This window comes from Alligator mississippiensis, chromosome 2 (assembly GCF_030867095.1).
Source record: "Alligator mississippiensis isolate rAllMis1 chromosome 2, rAllMis1, whole genome shotgun sequence".
In the NCBI taxonomy this organism is placed as follows: Eukaryota; Metazoa; Chordata; order Crocodylia; family Alligatoridae; genus Alligator; species Alligator mississippiensis.
In genome coordinates, this window is record NC_081825.1 from 131,985,294 (window position 1) to 132,007,825 (window position 22,532).

Here is a 22,532-nt window from a genome sequence, read left to right on the forward strand (position 1 = left end):
GGGCCAGAACTTTTCCCACTGTTGCAACTGATCCTTTACTGCATAGCCACAGTTTTACACAGATTGACTCCTGTGAAATTGTGCATATTGATTTGGTCAGGTGAATTGTGCATATTGATTTGGTCAGGTGAATTGTTTTATTCACAGTTTGTATGGTGAATAAGGCCAGATATTTTTCTAGCAGAAATAATCATAAAGGCTAAAATTTTCCAAAGCACTTTAGTGTATTAGGAGTTTTAGTCTCTGTTTCAGAAGTAATGGGCACTTATGAATGAATGGAGTTTAGGCTTCGAAGTCACTTGCAAGTGTGACATTCTGTTCTTTTCTGGATACCTAGATGGAGAGATTTGGTTGTCTAAATCCCCAAAATGCCCTTACATACAGGTCAGGACATTATTCCTCTGTGTGTACCTCTGTGCATGTGAATGGCTACATATATGCCCCAAAATAGAGTGCCACCTTGTGTATAAGCAAGATTTGGGGTACTTAGATGTCCATGCAGACTACCAAATCTAGTCATCTAGGTACCCAGAAAAAAATAAAATCCCACTTTAGAAGAGATTAGCCAATTTCGTGCTTGTCCAGTGCTTTGAATGGATAAACTATATGAGAATATAAACAAACATAGAAACTCCTAAATAATGTGAACTACAACCTCCTTGTTTCACTCCAAGAATTTGCTGAGGTGGGTTGTAAGTATTTATATAGCTATTTATTTTACTGGGACAAATCCTGAAATGTCTATGCAGTTCTGTTATTTAGTTAGCCAAAGCTCTGTCAGTGGAAACTTTGCTTGAGTGTGGAATGAGTTAGACCTTCAGCGGTTGGTCCGTTCTGGCTGGTGACTTCTTGGTAATGGCATTATGTATTTTTTATATTTTAAATAAATTAATCCAGAGGGTTGATGCCGTATTTTGTCACATACCACACAATGCCAAATGTGGTCTCAAATACCACAAAAACCTTGTTTTGGGAAGGCAGAATGATAAAAAAAGATTTTTCTAGAGTCATGGCTGAATCCTGACTGTAGGGGATCCTGACTGCATAGTTACATTCTGACTGATGCTGCTCAGCCAAAACCTACGGTTTGAACCCTCTCACAGTTGTTGCCAAATTGGCAGCAGCTTTTGGCTGCATCTGAAAGCATTAAAATTGTGACAACGTACAGTGCACTCTGCCCCTCCCTCTCTGTGGCCATGGAGAGTAGAGCCCTAGCAGCAGTTACGGAAGCCCAGTGCTTCTATCCTGATGCAGCACTCTGCTTCCCTGCTTAAGACAGGCACCCCAGTTTTGGAGGGCTCATTTTTGGGGGAAAGGCATGTGTAGTATGTGAGTAAATATAATAATGTCATTGATAAAAGCCAATTATTAATTTCTCTATACCCTTCAATGTTTTTTTCTATAATAAAGATTACTGGTATGATTGCAAAACTGAGACCAAATCATTTCAAAATAAACTAAAAATGTATCAGTGAAAGGAAAATTGGTAGTCTTGTAGATGTTTATTACCCATGTTTTGAAGTTTAGGTCTGACTGACTAAAATATTTTTATGCAGGCAAACCTAGAGTGTTCACCTTACAAGTTTAACAAAAGATTATAGGATCGGTACAATTACTGGTTGCAAGTTGAAATAGCCTTTGAGTGTATGGCTCGTGGTGAAGGTATTAATGATTAAAAGTATACAAGCGAAGCAGGGTGTTTTCAAAAGTGACATAAGCATTTTGGAGCCTCACAAGTGAGTCTTTGGGACCTAGGCTGTTTTGAAAATGGGGCTCTTTAGTAGCCTTTGTACTTTTCAAAATGTTACCCATACCTTTCATTATTTTCAGGAATAATAATTTTGTCCTAAGAAAGTATTCTTTTTGTTGCTGTAATCTTTCTTTTCTTTTCTTTTCTTTTCTTTTCTTTTCTTTTCTTTTTTTATTTTGAGACTTTACTTTTAGAGTTCACACTGAATTGTAACACCTTAAAAACATACAGTTCACTTGACATTATTATGCTGTAGTGTCTGTCTGTCCTTTTCTATTTTATTTCCCTTATTTCTTGGGCGCTTTTATATTTTTGTAGCCCTGTCATCTCATCATATGCAAACACTTGTCCTAACATTGAATTATTCTGCGGGGTAATCTAAAGCCTTCCCCCGTTCAGTATCATATGTATTCTGTTGTTTATTGAGTTATCTTGCACCATACTTCAGATGCGACAGCCATTTAATAATGTTGAAGACTTAGCTCTGCAGGGGCTAAAAAGATCCCAGCAGGCTTGTTAACTTCTACTCTCAAACATTATGGGAAATATTTTCTTTTCCCTGGAATGCCTAGGCATCCTCTTAATTTATTTTAAGACCATAAAAATCCACAGCCAGGTATGTATTAAGCCTATTGAATTTTTGCAATTTTCTGAAGTTTCCCTCTTTCTCCATATTTAACCAGGCGCTCAGATACTGCAATGAAAAGTGCAATATAGAAATTTAGATAGAATAGAATAGAACCAGTTCATGTCATGCTGTGTGCTGTGTTCTTAAAGCATAGCCGAATCATGGAATACCGTCTTACTTGGCCACAGCTGAGTTTCATTCTTTTCTCTGCTGTATTGAGAGTTGTTTTTATTGAGATGATTGAATAATGAACATTTTAGAAACCTTTCTTCTTTGCTATCTCAGGAACAGCTCATGTTTCAGCTCCATGTCTACTTTCAGTGTGTTACAATTTATTTTTTTATGTAGCACCTTTAATACTCAGGATCATTAGGAATTTTACTAAGAGAGTTATTTCTAAAGGTAAAGAGAACAAGGATATTTTAAAGGAAGGAAATTATCTGTGGTTCAAAGAGTAGGGGAGAATGAGAAAGAGAGACAACTCCAAATGTAGGGGTCAGCAGAATGAACTCAAGACAACTGTGAATTGTAGTGCACGGAGGGGAATTCACGATGGGTAAGATTTAAGAGAATTGGGATACATGGATAGAGAAGGGTGGGAAATGTCTACAGTTTCCACAATCAACAGTTTTGATTTGGATTCAGAATCAGTAGAAACTCGCAGAGGATGGAGGCAATATGGCTTTGTCATTTAGAGAAAAATAATAGTCTGTTATGCTTGGATCATAAAGGAGACAATGACAGCAGTCAGGGCAAGAAATGGTAAAGGCAGGAATAAAGAATTCAGAGGAATTCCTGTAATGTTCCAAAGGGGGTGGTAGAAATAACATGGCCAGTCAAAATGCACTTAAAATTAAGAGAATGTTGTGTCACTGCCAAGGTCTCTTGCTACTGGGGCATAATACAGGTCTGATATAAGGAAAATAAATGTTCAGACTTTTTCCTTCAGGAGGAACATTTCTGTATTGAATGTGTTTGGAAAGAGAGCGTGGTGGTGCAGCCAGGAGTTGACAGAGCCAGAGAATGGACTGAGAGAGATGTAGAGCTGGTTATCATCTGGAAGGGTGATGGAGAAAGTAGCAGTCAGGCATCTGAGTGACAGTTAAATGAGGCACTGAAAGTGCAGGAGATGATGGTGGTTTCAGAAAGGGTAAAATGATTGATAGTAATAAAAGTTGCATCAATATCAAAGAGGATAAAAAAGAAGAACTGTGGTTATGGGCAGGAAGTGTGTCTTTAACTACCCAGAGAAGGGCATTTTCAGAGGTGGTGAAAAGTTTAAAAGCCAGACAAGAAGTTGCTGAGAAAAGATGGTTAAAGAGATGGGTTACTGCTTTCTCCAGAACTTTGCTGAGACAAAAAGAGAGGCAGTGAATAAAGAAGGATCAGACAAGACCTTTTTTAAGTTTGTGTGGTGATGGTGGGTATTCCTCTGCAGTTTTCAGAGGAATGGAGGCTGTGCTTAATGATGCTAGTATAAAAAGGTGTGACAAATTATACTGGCAAGGTGCTCTGAGCTGTGGTATTTGTTAATAATTAGGTAGTAGTTCTGACAGGGACAGCCGTGAGCATTATGGAAGAGGAACCTGGCTCTAGGAGAACAGAGGAGATGATAGTAGGACCAAGAGTAGTAATACTATCATAGTACTAGAAAAAAATACTGTAGCAAACACCTCTGCAGTGGTCAGTGGAGAATGAAAGTACAAAGCGTCATTCAGGTGGTGGGGGTCAAAAGTTTGGATGCACGCTTGATTGACTCAGTTGAGTGACGATTTGTACATTATTAGAGAAGTATTTTTAAAACCATAAGCTGTGCTTTCCACCCGTCCCAGACGAAAATGAGTTTGTTCAACTTTTTTTCCAAGCACTGGCTTGAGTTTATGGGGATGATCTGACTTCCAGGTGAGCAGATGGAATGGGAGGAGATAAAAGCTCACAGAGGAACAAGTTGTTCAATCGCAAAGGAAACGATAAAGTTGTAAGTACTGACAAGCTGATAAGTGTGAGGGGAGAGATGAGGTTAGCAAACAAAGGACTGAGAGTGATGATTCACTGAGTACTGTTCAATCTGTGTATTTTAGGGAAATGGAGGTTTACGTGTTTTAGGGAATTAGAGGGCACCCTTACAGAATACTGAAATTCACAATGATCTCTACTTATGCAGTACACACAAATGTTCCAGCATCACAAATGAAATGCCTGAAAACTTAATCATTATACTGCAACAATCAAAACCAAATAACAGTCTGCCTTCCCTCTGCCCACCACCTGCATGATTGGTGAGCGGCAGGCTGGTCATTGCGGTGTGTATAGAAGGTTAACAGATGTAGGCTCCAGCAGACTAAGAGAAGGAGAATTTTAGTTGAAGACGCAGCAGCTGCCAGTTATTTATAAGGTTTGAGGAGTGCAAAATCAAATTACCTGAAGGAGTGATAATCTTGATACTGTATCAGAAAGAAAGAGAGGAAGAAGATGAGTGAAATGTGGATTATGTTAATATATGACCTCTGGAGTGGATGACAGTGAAAAAATAAAAGCCAAGGATACTGGAGAGGGCCAAAAAGTCAGAAGCAAAATGTCTGGAGGGGTCACTGATATCAAAAGACAATACACCAGTACCTAGGGGCTAGTTGTCACAAAGGATTGATAATGGAATAGAGCCTGTTCCCTGTAAGTCACCTGTTCAACTCACTCTTGGATGGTAGTGCCTAGAAGTTGTTACAGTCTGATGGTTGTAGGGAGACCTATGTAAAATGCTCTGGAGACCTAAGTCTGGTGCAGGTGGCCTCATTACGAAAATCTTTGGCCAGGTATGTGCTAATTATGATCCTTTCAAGTCTCAGAAGATTGGCAAGGATTGGACAAGTTTAGGAACTATATGTTACCTTTTAATCTCTAGAAATGATTCTCTCACTTGAGAAATTTTGATAATACACTAGGGAAATTTGTGTTGACGCTCCTCTCACTCTCCCTGATCTCTGGATCAGTACTAAGTTCACCAGGCTTCTGGACAGTCACTCTGGCACCCTTAGTAATCACCCCAGTGATTACTGTCTATCACCGCTAAATTGAAAAAGCCAGTACTAATTAGTTCAGCTGGTTAACTTTTTTTTGAAATCTTCATAAAAACAAACAAACAAACAAACAAGCAGAAAGCCTCGTTTTTTTGGCCATTTTTTATTAGCTCTGATTGTTGTATTGCATGAAAAATCCCACAGGATAAAGTTAATTGGCCTTGATGTCCTATTGATTTGTTAATTTTAGGTTCAACTGTGGGGGGAAGGAAGAACAAGAATTTCTCAAAGACAGAGTAGATCTAGGTCTACAGAAAAGAAATGTAACTTTAGATTTGGTGATGACAGCTGTACTTACCCTGTGTCTTGGAACAGAAATTCCATAGGAGAAGCATACCCTGGAGCAGTAGTCTTGAGGCCAGGAAAGAATTTTCAGAGCTTAAAGGCTGAGTCTTATACCAATGGACGTTGTACCAAGAGGGATTTCTTAATGGAATGAATGTTAACTAGAATAATTCTGTTTGTAAATTTGTGGAGGGATAAATGATAGAGACTGCGGGAAGGTCTTCATAGGGATTACATTATGAGAATGACAGTGTCTGTGCATGGTTGGGGATACTGAGTTTGTAATTTATAACTTCTGACAAAATAGAATAAGAAGAAATAATAAGGAAGATTTTAGGCAGCAACAGGGATTGAGCTGGAAATGGTGATGGTGATGGTACGGATTTCATTTTTAGTGTCTTCTATTATAAAACCTCTTGATCTTTACATTACGTTGATGTGACAAATGCAGTGCTTAGAATTTCTTTTTGAACTTTTCTTGGTAACAGAGGATCTAACGTAAATTGGATGCTGCCATATATTAATCTGAACTGTGATTACGAAGGTAATAATTTATATCTTGTCTGAGCTGGTTAACTTTTTTCCTAGCTGCTAAGGAGCATATATACCACTATGGTGCTAACACATATCTTTTCTGTCCCCTTAAAAAAAAGGCAGATTGTCAGGGGCCATGCAAAGCCAATAAAAATAATCCTTAGCTCTGTCTGAGGCCTTTGGACCCCACTGTAGTGCAAGGAATGTATATAATAATGAAAACTCCATCAGCATCTTTATAGCTGCCTCTGTCATTTGACTGGTTCTGCCCTCAACTGCAGGTATAAAAGACAATCAGCAGGAATTAAAATCGAGAGTTTGAGCAGCTACAGAGTAGAGTAGAGTCAGCACAAATTAAAAACGTAAAACAACATGCACCTGGATAGAAGAATGTCAATTTAAAACATCTTTTTTCCTGAAGAAGGTTGCCTGTGCCTGAACGCTTGCAAATAAGGATTTTTTGTTGCAAACATCTAGTTGGTCTAATAAAAAATATCACCTCTACCTGATTCTGATTACTTTAAAACATCTAGATTTTGATTTCTTCTGATGTATGCTTGCTGAGTGCTCTTGTTTGGAGTTGTATCTTGGCTGGCCCTAACATGGCTACCCAGTAATGTAAGAGGAGACACGATCATCATCAGTCTTGCCCAGCCTTCCTAGAAGCTGCTCTAGGATCAGGGACATGGGGAAAACAGGCTTCATAAAGCTGCTACTCCCCTCCATGAACTAATGGTGGGGACAGTTGGAATCTTGGCACCACCTCCCAGCTAAAATGATGGTGAGAGTGTGTTGGAAAGGCATTGTGGCAAATTATTCCAAACTCAGGAAGAATAAGGGGAAATTTGTCACTTTCCAACACTCTTCCTGCTTCCTGGAGTGGCATGTATGTGTGCCAACCTTAATACAAGGCAGTGCTTAACAACTCTATCTAGACTGAGAGATTTAGGGCCAGATTGGAGCACAGGGATTTACTCATGTGAATAGGGTCATTGAAACCCAGTGAGATTATTCATAGGACTCTGTTCTCACAAAGAGAAGTGGCTCCATGATCTGATTCTCCATGTCTTCTGGCTGCAATTATTTTTTCAAACATAAATTCTGGCTCCATGCAGTTATTGATCCATATCTGCTGTTTTCCATCCTGACACTGTACATTTATATTTAAATGGTAAATGATTTGCCCATTTCCACAAATTTAATTTAATGCATTTTAAAGATACCCTCAATTACATTCAAGTAAATGAAAATTAATATATAAAGTAAATCATGTCAAATTTCAACTATTAATAAGGATTGCATCTTTTCATCCATACCCCTTATTGGGAAGCACTTTAGTCCTTGAGTAGCAGTATTGCTTTCAATAAGAGCTACTTCCTACCACCCACTACTGGCAATTCGTAGAGCAGCAGTCTGTCCCTTTAATAATAAGTCTTTAGTTCCCTGCTGACTCTGGGCCCAGTTCTAGAGCTATACTTTATACCTCAAATAGTCCCAATGAAATCTCTGAGTCTGCTTGTTAAGTAAGGTATTCAAAGTAGAGAACTGGCCTGCAATTAGTGATTTGCAATTTTTAAAAAATATATATTTTATTTCTATGTAATATCCAGTGTAGCAGTTTCCTTTTTTCATTGTGAAGTTGGTGGCAGAGAAAGTCAAATGAGTTTCGTAATCTGGTCTGTTCTAAATCTGGTTTGTGTCAAATACAGCATGGAAGATATGCAGTGCAAGTGGAAAAATAACTGCCAGTGAAAAGATTCATGTCCTTTCAGAGCAAATAAAACTGACTTTTAAAATAAATGTTAAATCTCATCCCTGGTATGAAGGAAGACAGGAATGTGCTCAAGTATGGTAAGAGTTATTTTAAGTCAGGTCTTTAAAACAAACTTTCTACTGAGTTTCTGACCTGAAATACCTGTCCTGTTTTAACTAGTAAGTGGAAACACAAGTGGGTTATTAAAGGACGTCTGTTATAGTATGATAATATTCACAATAAGTAGACATCCAGGGTCTCCAGGTGGAAGGCAGAGACCAGGGTGTCCTAATAGATGTGAGGAATGACAGCTCCATATCCTACTACCATTTGTTCATAGCCCGCAAAATCTCTTCTGTGGAGCTAGAGCAAGGGTCAGCAGTGTTTTTTTGGCACAGTGCCAAAAACACCCACAACCTGGATTTGTAAGGTGTTAGCATGCCAGGGGCAGATGGAGGGAGAGCCACAAGGGACCCGATCCTTGTTGGGCCTTGCATCCCCAGCCCCTTCCCCACCATCTACCCCAGGGTACACATGCCAAGCAAAATGCCTTTGCATGCCACGTTCTGGCACCCATGCCAGGGGTTGCCTACCCTTGCACTAGAGTTTTGTAAGGAGATTCCAGGATGGAAGGAGAAAGAATTACTCCTTTACAAAACACACCCTCACAAGCCAGTGGATATTCATGCCTAGGTTGCTATTGTTTGCAGGATCAGTAATTTGGCTTTGAGTGACCACAGATGGCCTCCTCTGACAGCATACCTCAACAGGATCCATACTATCATGGTAGCAGGGAGGTAGGACAGAGCAGTAGTTTGAAGAGGCAGCCTATCTGACTCTTAATTTTTCTTCCTCGCCCTTCAGGGTCTCCTTACCTCTGTAGTCTGAAGGGAGAATTTTAAGGAAATTCTGTCAGGTGAATCTGGAAGAGCCATTCCTGAGGTCTGTGTATATTCACTGGAGGAAAAAACCAAAACATAAATATACTAATTATGGCTAATCCAATACAAGATTATGCAGTGCTTAACTGAGTGAGTAGTGGAATTGTATTCAGACTACATTTTCAGGCTAGCAGAGCAGCCATGGAAAGTCCCTCACAGGCTTGCTTTCCATGGCTGGAACTCATCTGCCAACACAGGAGTAGATGAGCCAGGGCAGTGGATTAGTGGCTGCTTCATTGCTTGGAGTGTTGATGACCGCAGAGAAAGTGCAGGGACTTCATCTCCTATATTGATGGTACAATTTGACTCCATATTGGTGTGTTTTAGAGGAGTCACTGGTGTGTCTGGGCAAGAAGGGTGTGCATACAGATGTACACATGTTATGGGCCCCATTCTAGGTAAGAAGCTTCAGATATCTTTATAGGGGCGTGTGTGTAAACATGTGTACACACACATACACGCCAGTCCCGCCCAGACTGGAATAAGCAAAGATTTCTTCCTCCAAGTCCTTTCCTAGTTTCCTGGGGACAAATTTCACTATGTGTTCATGCTTACCTTTGTCCCTACTTTTCTTGGATCTGTTTCAGTAAATGTAGCACTCGAAAGGGGGCCAGTTAGTGTCAGGAGGTAATTGAGTTATACCAGATACTTGGCTGCACACATGTTGGCAAAGACCATTTCTTATTAACCTTAAAAGTAGTTTCAGGCAGGATTAAGTTTTCCCCTGCTAGCCTTGAAGATGAAAGGCTTCTCTTAGTGGAGTGGGTATGGGGAATGCCACATCCTTGAACGTATCTCCCTTGCCTCCACCAACATTCTGTTTTTTTGAAACAGCTTTGTGGATTCTGTGGCATTTACTGGTTTCTTAATTACTGTCACTCTTTGCTGTCCATGTACTCTCCAAAGCATAAAGAACCTACTCAGGAACAGTGTTGGTGGCTAGCCACAGATTTTAGACTGGTCTTTGGTGCAAAATACATTCATATACAGAAACCGTGAATTCACTTCACCTTGTAAGTCTAGCTTTTCTCCTTTTAGCAAGGCTTTTGATATGGTCTCCCACAACATTCTCACAGGCAAGCTAAGGAAGTACAGCTTGGATGATGGACTGTAAGGTGGATAGAAAACTGGCTGGATCATTGGACTCAGAGGGTAGTAGTCAATGGCTTGATGTCTAGTTGGCAGCCGGTATCAAGTGGAGTGCCCCAGGGGTCAGTCCTGGGGCCAGTTGTGTTTAGTATCTTCATCAATGACCTGGAAGATGGGATGGAATGCACCCTCAGCAAGCTTGCAGATGACACCAACCTGGGGAGAGTAGTCGATATGCGTCAAGATAGGACTAGGATTCAGAGAGACCTAGACAAACTGGAGAATTGGACTAAAAGAAATCTAATGAGGTTGAATAAGGACAAGTACAAAGTCCTGCACTTAGGACGCAACAGTCTCTTGTGCAGGCTGGGAGCTGACTGGCTGGGCAGCAGTTCTGCAGAAAAGGGCCTGGGGTTTACAGTGGACATTAAGCTGAATATGAGCAGATAGGATGCCCTTGTTACCAAGGCTAACGGCATACTGGGCTGCATTGGTAGGACTGTTGCCAGTAGATTGAGGGAAGTGATTATTCCCCTCTATTCAGCACTGGTGAGGCCACATTTGGAGTAGTGTCCAGTTTTGGGCCCCCCACTACAGAAGGGATGTGGACAAATTGGAGAGAGTTCAGCAGAGGGCAACAAAAATGGTTAGTGGGCTGAGGTATGTAACTAATGAGGAGAGGCTGAGGGAACTGGACTTATTTAGTCTGGAGAAGTGAAGACTAAGATGGGATTTAATAGCAGCCTTCAACTACATGAAAGGTGGTTCCAAAGAGGATGGAGCTACACTGTTCTCAGCTGTGGCAGATGACAGAACAAGGCACAATGGTCTCAAGTTGCAGCCAGGAAGTTTAGGATAGATATTAGGAAAAACTCTCTCACCAGGAGGATAGTAAAGCACTGGAACAGGTTACCCAGAGAGTGATGGAAGCTCCATCCTTGGGGGGTTTTAAGACCCAGCTAGAAAAAGCCTTGACTGGGATGGTCTAGTTGGGGATGGTCCTGCTTTGAGTTGGGCTAGATGACCTTCCAACCCTAATTTTCTATGATTCTAACCTTCTGACTCCCTTAACACCAAATTCTCCAACCCTAACTAGAATTCTATAGGAACAAAGTAAGTCTTACTTACTGGGTCAAAACATGGCGTTTAGCCAGGGACCATGCTTGAAACTTTACCTCCCATCTGGGAATCTCAGGGAGGGACTGTCTGTCAAGGAGACATTCCATTCCTGAGTTCTTGAGTGCACAGGGCAGGATGCTTCAGCCTGCTTTTCCCCTCTTTAGCTTCTCCTTCGACTTCAGTTTGGGAGAGAAGCAGGGACCGCAGATACTCTCTCCATTTGTACTGCCATGTATCTTTGGAGCACATGGAAGGAAAAGTCTTCTCTCCTCTGAGCCCTGTAGTAGTGACAGGCCATTGCACAGGCTATGCCAGTGAGAGAAATAACCTCTTACATGCACCCAAACCTCTGTGTACCTCCATAATGGTCTCTCATAGTTTCATCTGATTAGTGCAGTGGGAAACTTGTATAAGTATTACTTGACACAAATAAGGGGTTCAGAATCTGACCTGCAAACAACTATGTATATAAGGGGTGTCCAACCTTTTTGAATGTGGGCCGGATCACGAACTTTTTATCACACAGTGGGCCGGCGACCCATACTGAACAGCCTCACTCTGGCGGGGGAGAGAGAGAAATCACTTGAGTGTCTTCTAACTTGTCACATTCTCAGCTACAATTTCTAGGCAGGGAAGAGTGTCCCAAGAGTTCCCCCACCCCAACCTTGTATAATTGAGATCCTCCACCCCCAACCCCCCCAGTAAAAATGGCAGGGGGTAGGGGCAGGAAATCCATAAGAGGTAGTCAGGTGGAAAGCAGCAAGAAAACTACCTATGGAGGTTGCTGGGAGTCTCCAGGGCTGGCAGGGGTACCAGCTGCAGCCCCAGCCCCAGCTCTGGTGCTGGGAGAGTGGCGGTGGCACGGGCCACACTGCTGGAGCAGATATGGGGGGCAGTGCCCACCCTGCAATCCACATGCTGCCCAGGGTCTGGGGGGCTTCTGGGAGGTCTTATGGAGGGTTTCCCCCCTCGCTCAGTATGATCTCTGTGTGCTGGGGGGGGGGGGGGGGGGTGTTGTCAGTGTGCACGGGCCCCTGGGTGGGACTTTTGGGGGTCTCTGGGATGACCCCTCCTAACCCAGAGTGTCAGCTCTCTCTGCAGTGCTGGGGCTGGGGCGGGGGGGCTGCAGGTGAATTCCTGCTGCCTTTAGGGTTTTACCTGCTCCCCCGAGCCTGCCTGGGACCCTGCCACAGCTATGTGTGGTCTCGTGGGGGTTTCCCTTCCCCCCCAGTGCAAGTCTTCCCTTGCAGGCTCTGCAGAGCAGAGCTGGCATCACTGCCTGTAATGCAGTCGTGGGGTGGGGAGATTGGCTCCCTGGTTCCCACATTTGCATCCTCTTTTCCCATCCTGGTGGTATGTTTTGAATAAATAAAAAAATAAAACCTATACAGACAAAAATGCTTATTTTTATTTTCACAGACTCAATATTTCACGGACTTAACATAGCCATTGGATTTATGACACATTACAACCTACCTGACATCTGATTCATCACCAGGCACCTGCCTGACCCCACCTCTTACGTTCTTCTTTTTCCCTAACCTTTCCTCCCCTCGTCCCTATTTGTTCTGCCTTTTGTCTTCCTGATTTCCTCCTTATCCTTTTTGTTTGAGAGCCTCTCTCACCTTGTATTATTATCACTGTCCTGTTTCCCTTAGGCCTTTTTCCCTCTGTTTTCCTCCCCCTCTCTTCCCTGTTTTACTTTTGTTTTTTCTAATTTCAACCTATTTTCTTTTCCATGACTTCCTGTCACTCTTTCTGTGTCCCTCTTTGCTCTCTTCCTGTCTCCTACTTATTCATTTTTCACTGATGGCTTCTTTCCACCCTTGCAGTCTATCACCGCTGTCTCTCCTCAGGGCAGCGGTGGCAGGACCTGGCTCACTGATGAGCCCGGCACCACGGGGGTAAGCAGCTCGCCTCCCCTCGCTGCCGGCTGGGGCCTGCAGGCCGGCCCTGCCCGCCCCGCCTCACCTTGCCTCGCTGCTGCCCGGCTGCCGCGGCTCCGTGCTCTGCAGCGGTGGCAGCTCTGCGGTGGTGGCGGCGGCACTGCCGGCAGTGCCGTGGCAGCAGCAGCACCGCTTCCTTGGGCCAGATAAAATAGCTTGGCGGGCCACATGGCGGCCTGTGGGCCATATGTTGGACAAGCCTGGTGTATATGTTACAACTAAGCTGCTACTACAAGCAGAGGTTCTTTGTTCATAGTAATATATGATTTTTTTTCCATAGAGCAGCCTTATTTAAAATTTACAGATTAACAGGTCATTACAATGTACCCTTCTACAATTTTTTATTTTCCAATATTTATTTCCATGTGTTGCAGATACCTACAGAACTGTTTCCCGGATGCCATACATAAAATAGTAATAAAAATACATAATCTAGCATCTGCAAAATCATGAATTGCAACAGTGTACTTAGTTGCATCCCAGCAACAGTGCATGCGGAATTCATTTAAAACAGTTCTATTTCCTTACAGTAAAACTGTAGCTAAGTTAAAGTTAAAATAAACTATAGGGTAAAAATGATAAAATCTGTGATTGCAGTACATTTTGCTATTTTAATGTATTGGAAGTGTGTGTGTATATGCGTACACATATAAAAGGCCTGGTCCCACTTGAGTTAATGGACATTTTGCCCATGGGAAGAGATACAGGCACATATATTTAATATGTTCCTATATTTAATGAAATATATTCATATATTTCATATGAATATAATAATGAAATATATATTTCAGTTTTAAAATATTGTTTTTGATGCCTGTTCATTTAAGGGAAATTCATTGTGTTTTTCTTCTCATCTCAAAGCCAAATATGTAATTCCCTAGGCTCTTTATTTGAAGCTGACTTTAAAAAAATGCAATTAAAATATAGTTTCAAATGACTGAGTGACATCTTTTACCTTGGTAGTAAACATCCTTTTTTGGTTAAGGTAGGCAAGAAGAAAAACAAAATAGAAAGTTTTAAGATTGAAGGTCATTTCATATCAGGTTTGTGTAGGGATAAATTCTCTCAAACACCATGCTTTATGGAATTACCTTTTAGGAGAAGCTGGGGCTGCAGTTTTTTTACTTCCCTCATGGGAACAAGGCTGCTGTTTGTCAGTATTTGCACCTGCCTGAGCAGTGAAGGCTGCCTTAAACAATGCTGATCAACTCCAATTCTGTTCCTTACTACCCCTCCCCCTAACTTCCAGGGGAATCTGTCTTTCCTGTCACTCAGGATAATGATTCCCTGCAAGCATAACTGAGATCCAGAAACTCGCTGTAATCTCATCAAGAGTTTGATTCCCCAGCTGGGACTCTTGAATTTATACAACCGGAAAGTAGCTGGTCATTGCACTTAAACTTGTACACTGGTGAGCTGAGCCACCAAACCATCTGAAACATCTCTTTTCTACCAGATATAACTGTTTGTTGCAGTCCTAAAATCAAGAAATTTCATCTCATAAATTCGGTTTTAACTAACTAGATCTACCTCTCTAGTCAGAGGGATTTTTGCTTTTGTATTTCTGTGGCTTAATAACTGAAAGTAGTCATCAGCTGATTTCCAAATCAGGAACTAGTGCAATGAATATTTAATTATATAATATCTTAAATTACAATTTCATATTCTGACAAGAATGCCTAATCTTGTAGAATTTCAGAAGTAAAAGCACTAAAGAATAGCTTTGCCCTTCAAAAATATTATTCTGTGTATTTAAATGTCTGATTGACCTTTTAATCAGACATTGCACCTTTACTTCCAGCTGATATGATAATGTCTGACAGAGTAACTCAACCTGATGCTTCAAGAAAGTAAATAAAAGCCATTTCAGCCCCCGGGATATAAAAATAAGTAGAATCCATAGTAGAGTGTTTAAATTTCCTTTTTAAACAAAAGCAATATATAAATGCAATACTTATACATGGTTAACCAATCATTCTTTTAAGATTGACTTAGACCTATAGTTGCTTATTATTATTCTAAGCTCAAGCTTCTTTTATAGTCAACTTCTTTATAAATTATAAATCTGTGCACCTCATTTATTATCAGCAGCCATCTTACAACACTGAACTGTGTGGATGGTCCGGCAATCATATTAACTCACCCCAGTATACCTTGTGAGGAAGGTTTGCTTTGCTTTCCCATTATCAGCTCTAGAACTGTGCATGTGTGACAGAATAGAATAGGGATTGTTTATGAGCAATATAATAAATTCCTATTTTGGAACATACTTGCACAAAGAAAAGTAATATTTCAAGTATGTTTATTCAACAAGCAAGCTCATTGTCTTTGGAAGCTAATTTTCAAATGAGTGATTACACTGTAGTTTCATTGAGAGAAGTAGGTTATTGAATAGGATAGTTTAGAATTCTGGTGACACAGCAAAAATACTTTCTTCTCTGATATTTTTGTGTGTGCATGAATGACAAAGGTACAATGAGAGGAACCCTGTTTCCTTTTTATTCCTTTGCTATATTTATTAAACTATTTAAATATTTCATCATGTAGACCTGTATAGTGTTTGAGCCTGAATATGACAGCTGGCTAACTTTACAGTAGAAAATGTTTGCTATAGTATTTCTCAGTTCTGTAGAATTTTGAAAATATGCCTTAAAACTGATGTGAATGACTGGAGGTGCATTAAGGCTCTACCATAATACCCACATATTTTCTGAGTGCATGATGTTAGCTGTATGTAGTGCAGCAGTGGAAAACATCTAAAAGTCCCCCATCAAAAAACACTATAGATTAAAGACTATGCTTCTTTTCAGTGGCATTTTTTAATTATGGCTTCAGCATCATCTATTGAAACTATTTTAACACAAACATATTTATGTGCAGTTTCCTGCAAGAAGTTAAACTTCTTCAGATGTTACATTTGTATTTGTGGGCAGTTCATAATGAACCACATATGGCTGGTTGGGGATACCTGACATGAACTGTCATTTAGATGTTTAGACAATAGTAAGGGCCTGATCCTGCCCTTACTGTTGTCAATGTAAAATAATTAACTGTGGTGAGAGTAGGAATGGATCCTGTGGTTCCAATCCTTTTTGATACCAAGCACCTTTAATCCCCATCAGCTTTGAATGGCCTTGGTACCTCATGGTAAACACTCAGCACCTTTCAAGATCAGGGCTGAAGTCCCTCATGTACATTATGTTTTTCAAAACTGTCTGCCCAAATGCATACTAAGGCACCTAAATCAAGTGACATAACATTTTAAGAGCCCTTGCGTGCAACAGGAGTAGTGGGAGCTCAGCCACATTGAAAATAAGACCACTTATGTTTAGGGCTGAGATGTAGCATGTGGTCCAGTTGATGCCTGTGAGCGATCCTCTTAAGTTAGCTGGATGCCTCGTAATTAAACTAAGCATCATGCTTAAGTGTGTTGCCATATCAGAGCTTAAATATAGAATGAGGCAGTCAACCCAATGTTTGAAAACATTGTCATATCTTTTCTAGATGTCAACACAGATACATCAGCTTATAGTGCATATACTGACGGATAGATTAATGTCTTCATTATTCTAGCAGTGAAAGAAGTGTCTTACCAAAGAGTGTGTCTAGCCTGTGAAACCACCCTATCACAATCATACACCCAGTATGCCAGTGGATAGTGAAAACCTTTCCAAAATTGTGTGGTAATTCTAGGACTGCTGTCCATTTTGAGAATATACGTCCTAGAATTTTTATATTAATGTTTACATTTCCATGGCTATGTTATTTAACTAAAGAGGTAGTTAGCACACTGTGTACATATATATTATATATATGCATTGAATATATATTTTATATATAATCAATCCTAAAATGGCACATTTTTAGAAGACAGATGTTTCTTTTAATTGTCAAGTATGTGAGGCATCATGTTATACTTAGATAACTAAAACTATGGCTAAAATGTAAAGGAAAAACAGCTAAAAGAGATCTAATTTTATAATGCCACAGAAAGAAAGCTTAACTTGTTTTCTTGCTTTTTTTTATAGAGAACACCTGTTCCCAGCGCTGAAGCATTCCGATGGTTCTTTTAAGCAGTAGTATATCTTATTTTCAAGGCAGTCCGAAGTGAATGGCAAACTAAAGTCTTGTTTTAAGAAACTGCTTAGTTCACCATTGAAGAATATACTCAGATACTATTTTCATTTATGTATAGGGGTTTCCTCAAAAACAAAACATAAAAAATCTGGGAGCCTGGGGAATTGGCCAGTTTATTCACATTCAGTACACTGATTCTTTCTTTGATGTAACTTAGCTATACTAGTGAAGTTGTTGTCTATTTTTAAAGTGGCTGTAAAAAAAAAAAGTTTGGGTAAACCCCTGCTATAAAGTCATGTATCTTTGAAAAGTAACATAACTATACTTCATTTTCAAATATATGTGTTTCAGTACTGTAAACTGTACAGATAGCAGCTTGTATTTTGTGTGTTTAGACACAAGGAGACAATCATGTCTGAGCATCTATGGAGATTAACGGTTTGTACACAACAGTGTGGTTCTGCGAGTTAAATCTGGAGCAATAAATTCTAGCTTTAAATATTATTTTGCCAGTTGTTTAGTAGCAGCAGCAGCACTGTTTTGCCATGCATCCTTCCATAGAGACTTGATGCCAAGTTTTACAAGATTAAAAAATTATGATGCATCTAGCAATTACCTTCAGTTGTATTGTTGTAAGAGGGGAAGACAAAATTTAAAATTAATCTTTTTGAGCACTATATTAGAGTAGTGGTTATGCACTTGCATTGCTTCCAAAGGAGCTTTACGGAAGGGTGTCCCTCCAAAGTGATGTACCATAGTGGACTTGCTTTTGATCGAGCTGTACGGTGAAGTGCACAGCACAGATAGACATACAGAACCCGTTATATATATAAAACTTGTTCTAGGATACATAATGAAAAAAGTACCATATCTTCAAAAAATTGTGATGCAATATATACCTTCCCACTATGAATTGTTATGTAGGTTTTTCGATAGATGGAATAATAACTTTATAAAATATATAAAAATATTTTCGCTCCATGTGCAACTTATAGTGGTTAGACAAGTTTACAAATGTAGGGTCTCTCCTGCAATTGTGCAGGATGTGAGAGCCTAGATATTTTTTAAATTATGAAAATTAACCCTTTTTTTAAAAGAGTGGCTACTTATCCCCACACATCTTTCTTTGTCCACTTATCCCGGCCTTGCTGAATCACTGGTCCCTGAGGCCCTCGATGGAATGCTGCACCATTCTTTCTCCTGTTATGGAGGACACTGAACTTATGGACACTTCATAAAGATTACCTCATCACTTATTTATAGTCTGGCTTTGTCAGACCACTTATGATTGAAAAGGCCATCCCATCAGAGTAAGAGAATGCTGTTATGTCATGTACCATATATATTTATTATTTTATATACACAATAAGATTAAAAGTACTAGCAGCTTCACAGACCAGGTACCAACTATGAAAGTAATTGATTAATGATGCAGAGAATGTTCAAACAGTGTATTGTATGAGCACATTCTCCATTATCTGCTAACTATTTCCACTGGCACGTGTTCACACACACTTGCTTGAGGAACACTGGATGGTAGGGAGAGCAGCAGAGTGTGTCATCCACTGACTGGGAGAGTTGGAGTCTTGTGGGTGGGGGGGAGTGGTTGCAGTCCGAGGACTGAGGAACATTGAGAATGGTCAAGAAACCTAAGACCAGCAGAGATGGAGGAAGAGCAGTATCTTAAATTTGTGTGTGTAGGCAACAAAGATTGGCAGAGCATAGGTCTCCTGGGACCAGAGTAGAAGAGCATCAGAGGATGAATGTTATGAGATGGAAGAGTTTACATATGCATTTTCAACAGTAGGACTGTCATACGTATCCTGGGTATTGTGTTGTATGACATCATATATATAATTTCTGGAAAAAATGTCATATTTGAAATGTTTCTAGTATATGCCCCTCTCTTATATTTTATAAAACTCCATGAATTAAATGACCATAGTGTAAGCTTACATGTGTTTACTTGGCAGCTTTGTACTGGTTATTATTTCATTTTAGACTTTCTGGTCAGGGCCTCTGTTATTTACTGCTGGACCAATAAGAGCTATGTAAGATCTTCTTTACCAAATTGCTAATTGATTAAAAAAAACGATGGAAGCCTTATTTGCACATCTGGCTGGTTAACTTGCCTTGCTTTTTTGAAAATTGTGATTGCTCTTACAGAAGTACAGAAAAAAATTCAGTTCAGGCTACATTAGGTGTACAAAGATATTCATAGCAATGTACTTACTGTCTAATACCCTAATGTTGCATGTCTTGATGTGGTTTTTTTTGTTTTGTTTTGTTGTTTTGTTTTTAAAAACTGATGGATCTGTATATTGTAATTGTGGTGTTTTACATGTCAATTCAAAATTGTTAAAAAAAAAACCTGTTGATTATTAAAAATGAACAAGGGTTGATTTTTTTATTATTCCCACTTACGTTTTTGATTTTGGATATTGTTCCTGAACATCAAGATTTTACAATTTGGTAAAACAATATTTCTATAATGTATGTATAGAGATTTTTTTCGTTATTGATGTTTGAAGAAGGAAATCTCTTTTCTGGCCTCTCTCTTTCTCTCTCCTATACAAGGTATATTAATACTTGTTAATCAGATTGTTGTCAAATTCTAATGACTGAAATTGTGCTTTTCATAAGATCCTAAAATACTTCATAAAAAGAACATTTTTATTCCTCTTTTTCTTTTCCACAGCACAAAAAATGCAGAACACACCTTTAGTCTTCTAAGTGTGCATAATAGATAATTTCTTTTTGTCTTACCCCAGAAAAATCTATTAAATTATAAGGCTGGTAGGGAGGCACATATACATACACAGTGTGTGAATTAATAGCAGATACTCCCTAAGAGAAAGAAAATACTCCCTTTTGTTCAGAACCCCTGGTATGTAAGTCATACAATTAATGCTAAAGAATATTAAGTCTTTAAACTGGCTCTATCTGTAATCAAATAATGAAGAAAGAAAGCAGTTAAATGAACATACCATTCAGGGTCGAATACATTCAGCATAAAGCAGTAGTGGGTCTTTGATCATGGTTAGATGCATAGTGATATCAAACAGTTGGTTCTCATGTAACAGCTAAATGTTTCAGATTTTGTTTTTATTAAATTTGGCAGTTTCACACTGAGATCTACTGTATTCCTAGTGAATAAAAGACAGCGCCTCTGTTAGAAAGTATTCCATTTTCACAATTGCAGGGAACTAGGAGATTTTTCAGAAACATGGGCCACAGAAATGTACTCCTTTCACAGTGTTCTCCTATTTCTGAACTGTGCAGTTATCTATTAAATTTTCTAATAGATATTTGTGTAAGGTGTATGTATGCTTGTGCAATTATGAAAAAAGCAGTTTTGGAAAACAGTGTATTTATTAAAAAAAATCACTTATGGGGCATGTACAAAACTGTATAAAACATTCAATTTGCCCAGTAAAGTTGTTTTTGTGATATTTCTGTGTTGTTGAATAAAGGACTTTAGTATTCAAAAGATCTCTCTTTTTCCATAAACAGGTTTTTGCTTGTGGGATTATAAACAATGAAAATGTTATCCTTAGAAAGCTACTGATCAAAATAACCAAGTTGGTTCAAATGATGAACTGAGTCATTTATTTCTGAATGAATGCTTGTGGTACGATAGCTGCAAAAAGTTTCTGATTTTAGTTGACAGTTGACATAAACTCCATAAGTTGTGTACCAGAAGGGAACACAGCACAATGATTTTTTCATGACAACACAAAACAGACTTTTTAAAGGATTGGAAAATGTTATATTAGACTTTTGAAAATATGAAAAAAATACTCAAATAGAAAGAAAATGGACTAAGGGAAAATGCTTCAGTTCATTAATATGGAGACTCATTTGTCTAATGGAGAAACAGTTGTGAGGTTGATACTTACAGAATTATATAAGGAGAAAGCATGAAATGATGACATTTCATCCATAATACTGCTTTAACCAATGATAATCCTCAAGAGTAAACTATAGCTTTGTTATTGGAAAAGTTTGGACTATGAACATGGTTTATTACAAAGTGGCAGTAGCGCTCTACCCTCCTTTTGCTACTTCTCAGTGCAAAGTTCTGCTCTTTAGTCACCTTGTAAACTACAAGAAGAAACAGGTTCCTGTACGTTGTAAATTCTACTGTGCCTACAGACTTTGGAATAACTTCAAACATGTTGAAAAGTTATTGACTACAGAATACAATGACAACACATGACCAAGTTTTTATAAAATTTGGAATAATACTTTTCTGTTACTATTCCCTTGATAAACATAATACCTAGGCTACTGCATCAAAAACTGATTGTTGAAGGTTCAGAAGGAAGACTTAGATCATTTGGTCTATGAGATTCTCTGAATACCTAGCAATTTTTTGTCAAGGAGTCAATGTATCTCTTGTTAGTTTTTAACGTAAGCAAGAAAAATGAAAGGAATAGAAGTAGAATTTTCATTGAGCCAGCTTTCATTCATTGAAATCTTTAAGGATATATGTTCTTGTGAGCTTCAGAATTCTCATTAAACAATACAGAGCATGCATTGTGAGTACAATCTAAATACAGTAAGAGAGCTGCATTTTACTTAGAATAGGCAGTGATCTCTGGATTAAGCATAGTATTCTGGCTGGCTAGGGAATAATATTCAGTTGTTGAGATGGTTGATTTGGATACAGGAAAGGTCTCTGTGTTCTTGCCCTTTATCTCGTTTAATAGTTTTCTTTTAACTTTAAAAAAATGAAAAAAACCCACTGGTTTTATCTTAGAGATGGACCTGATATAAAACACTCCTCATCTTGGGGAATTTTGACCTCAAATCTGACTTTTCTTGTTTAGATTTACCTCTGCTTTTTCTAGGTGTATTTATTAATTTTTAAGTAATTTTTCAGAACAAGACATGACAAGCATTTATAAACCAAGATGGGAAAAGGAATATCCTGTTACATGGAAACTCCATTCTTCTATTAAGAGTTCAGCTTTAATATGCTTTAACCACTGCCCAACTCAGCTTCTGAGCTATTTCTCCAGTGAACAAGTCTACAAACCTGATCATGGCAGGTGCTAAGTGCCTTTTGTGAGGTTCCAAGCATGCTCAACAAACTATTAGATACATAGCTGGATTAAGCCCTACTTAGGCAATTCAGTTTTGCTTTCAAGGAGCTGATAGCTATTTAAGTTAACTGAAGGTACATGCTGTCATCAACACGCTGCAGAACTACCACGCATTGTAGTGTGCATGGATATACGGCCCCAAAATTTAAACAGGTAAGAGATACATCTCACTGATAAATTCTGGAACATATAATAAAGATTGAGATCAATAGAATTACTTGTGCAATT

The 22,532-nt window shown here is 39.2% G+C and overlaps 1 protein-coding gene across 5 annotated transcripts in view; it reads left to right on the forward strand.

The window, feature by feature from the left end:
* The window catches only part of CXXC4 (CXXC finger protein 4), a 32,462-nt gene extending 11,776 nt beyond the window's left edge, over positions 1–20,686 (forward strand). For all 5 annotated transcript variants that reach the window (XR_009459877.1, XM_059722151.1, XM_059722152.1 and 2 more), the window contains one exon: positions 17,148–20,686. Coding sequence is in view for 3 of the 5 variants with exons in the window: in XM_059722150.1 (XP_059578133.1) it covers positions 17,148–17,199 (52 nt within the window). In the remaining 2 variants the exon portion in view is untranslated. The remainder of the gene's footprint in view (positions 1–17,147) is intronic.
* Positions 20,687–22,532: the final 1,846 nt, after the last annotated feature.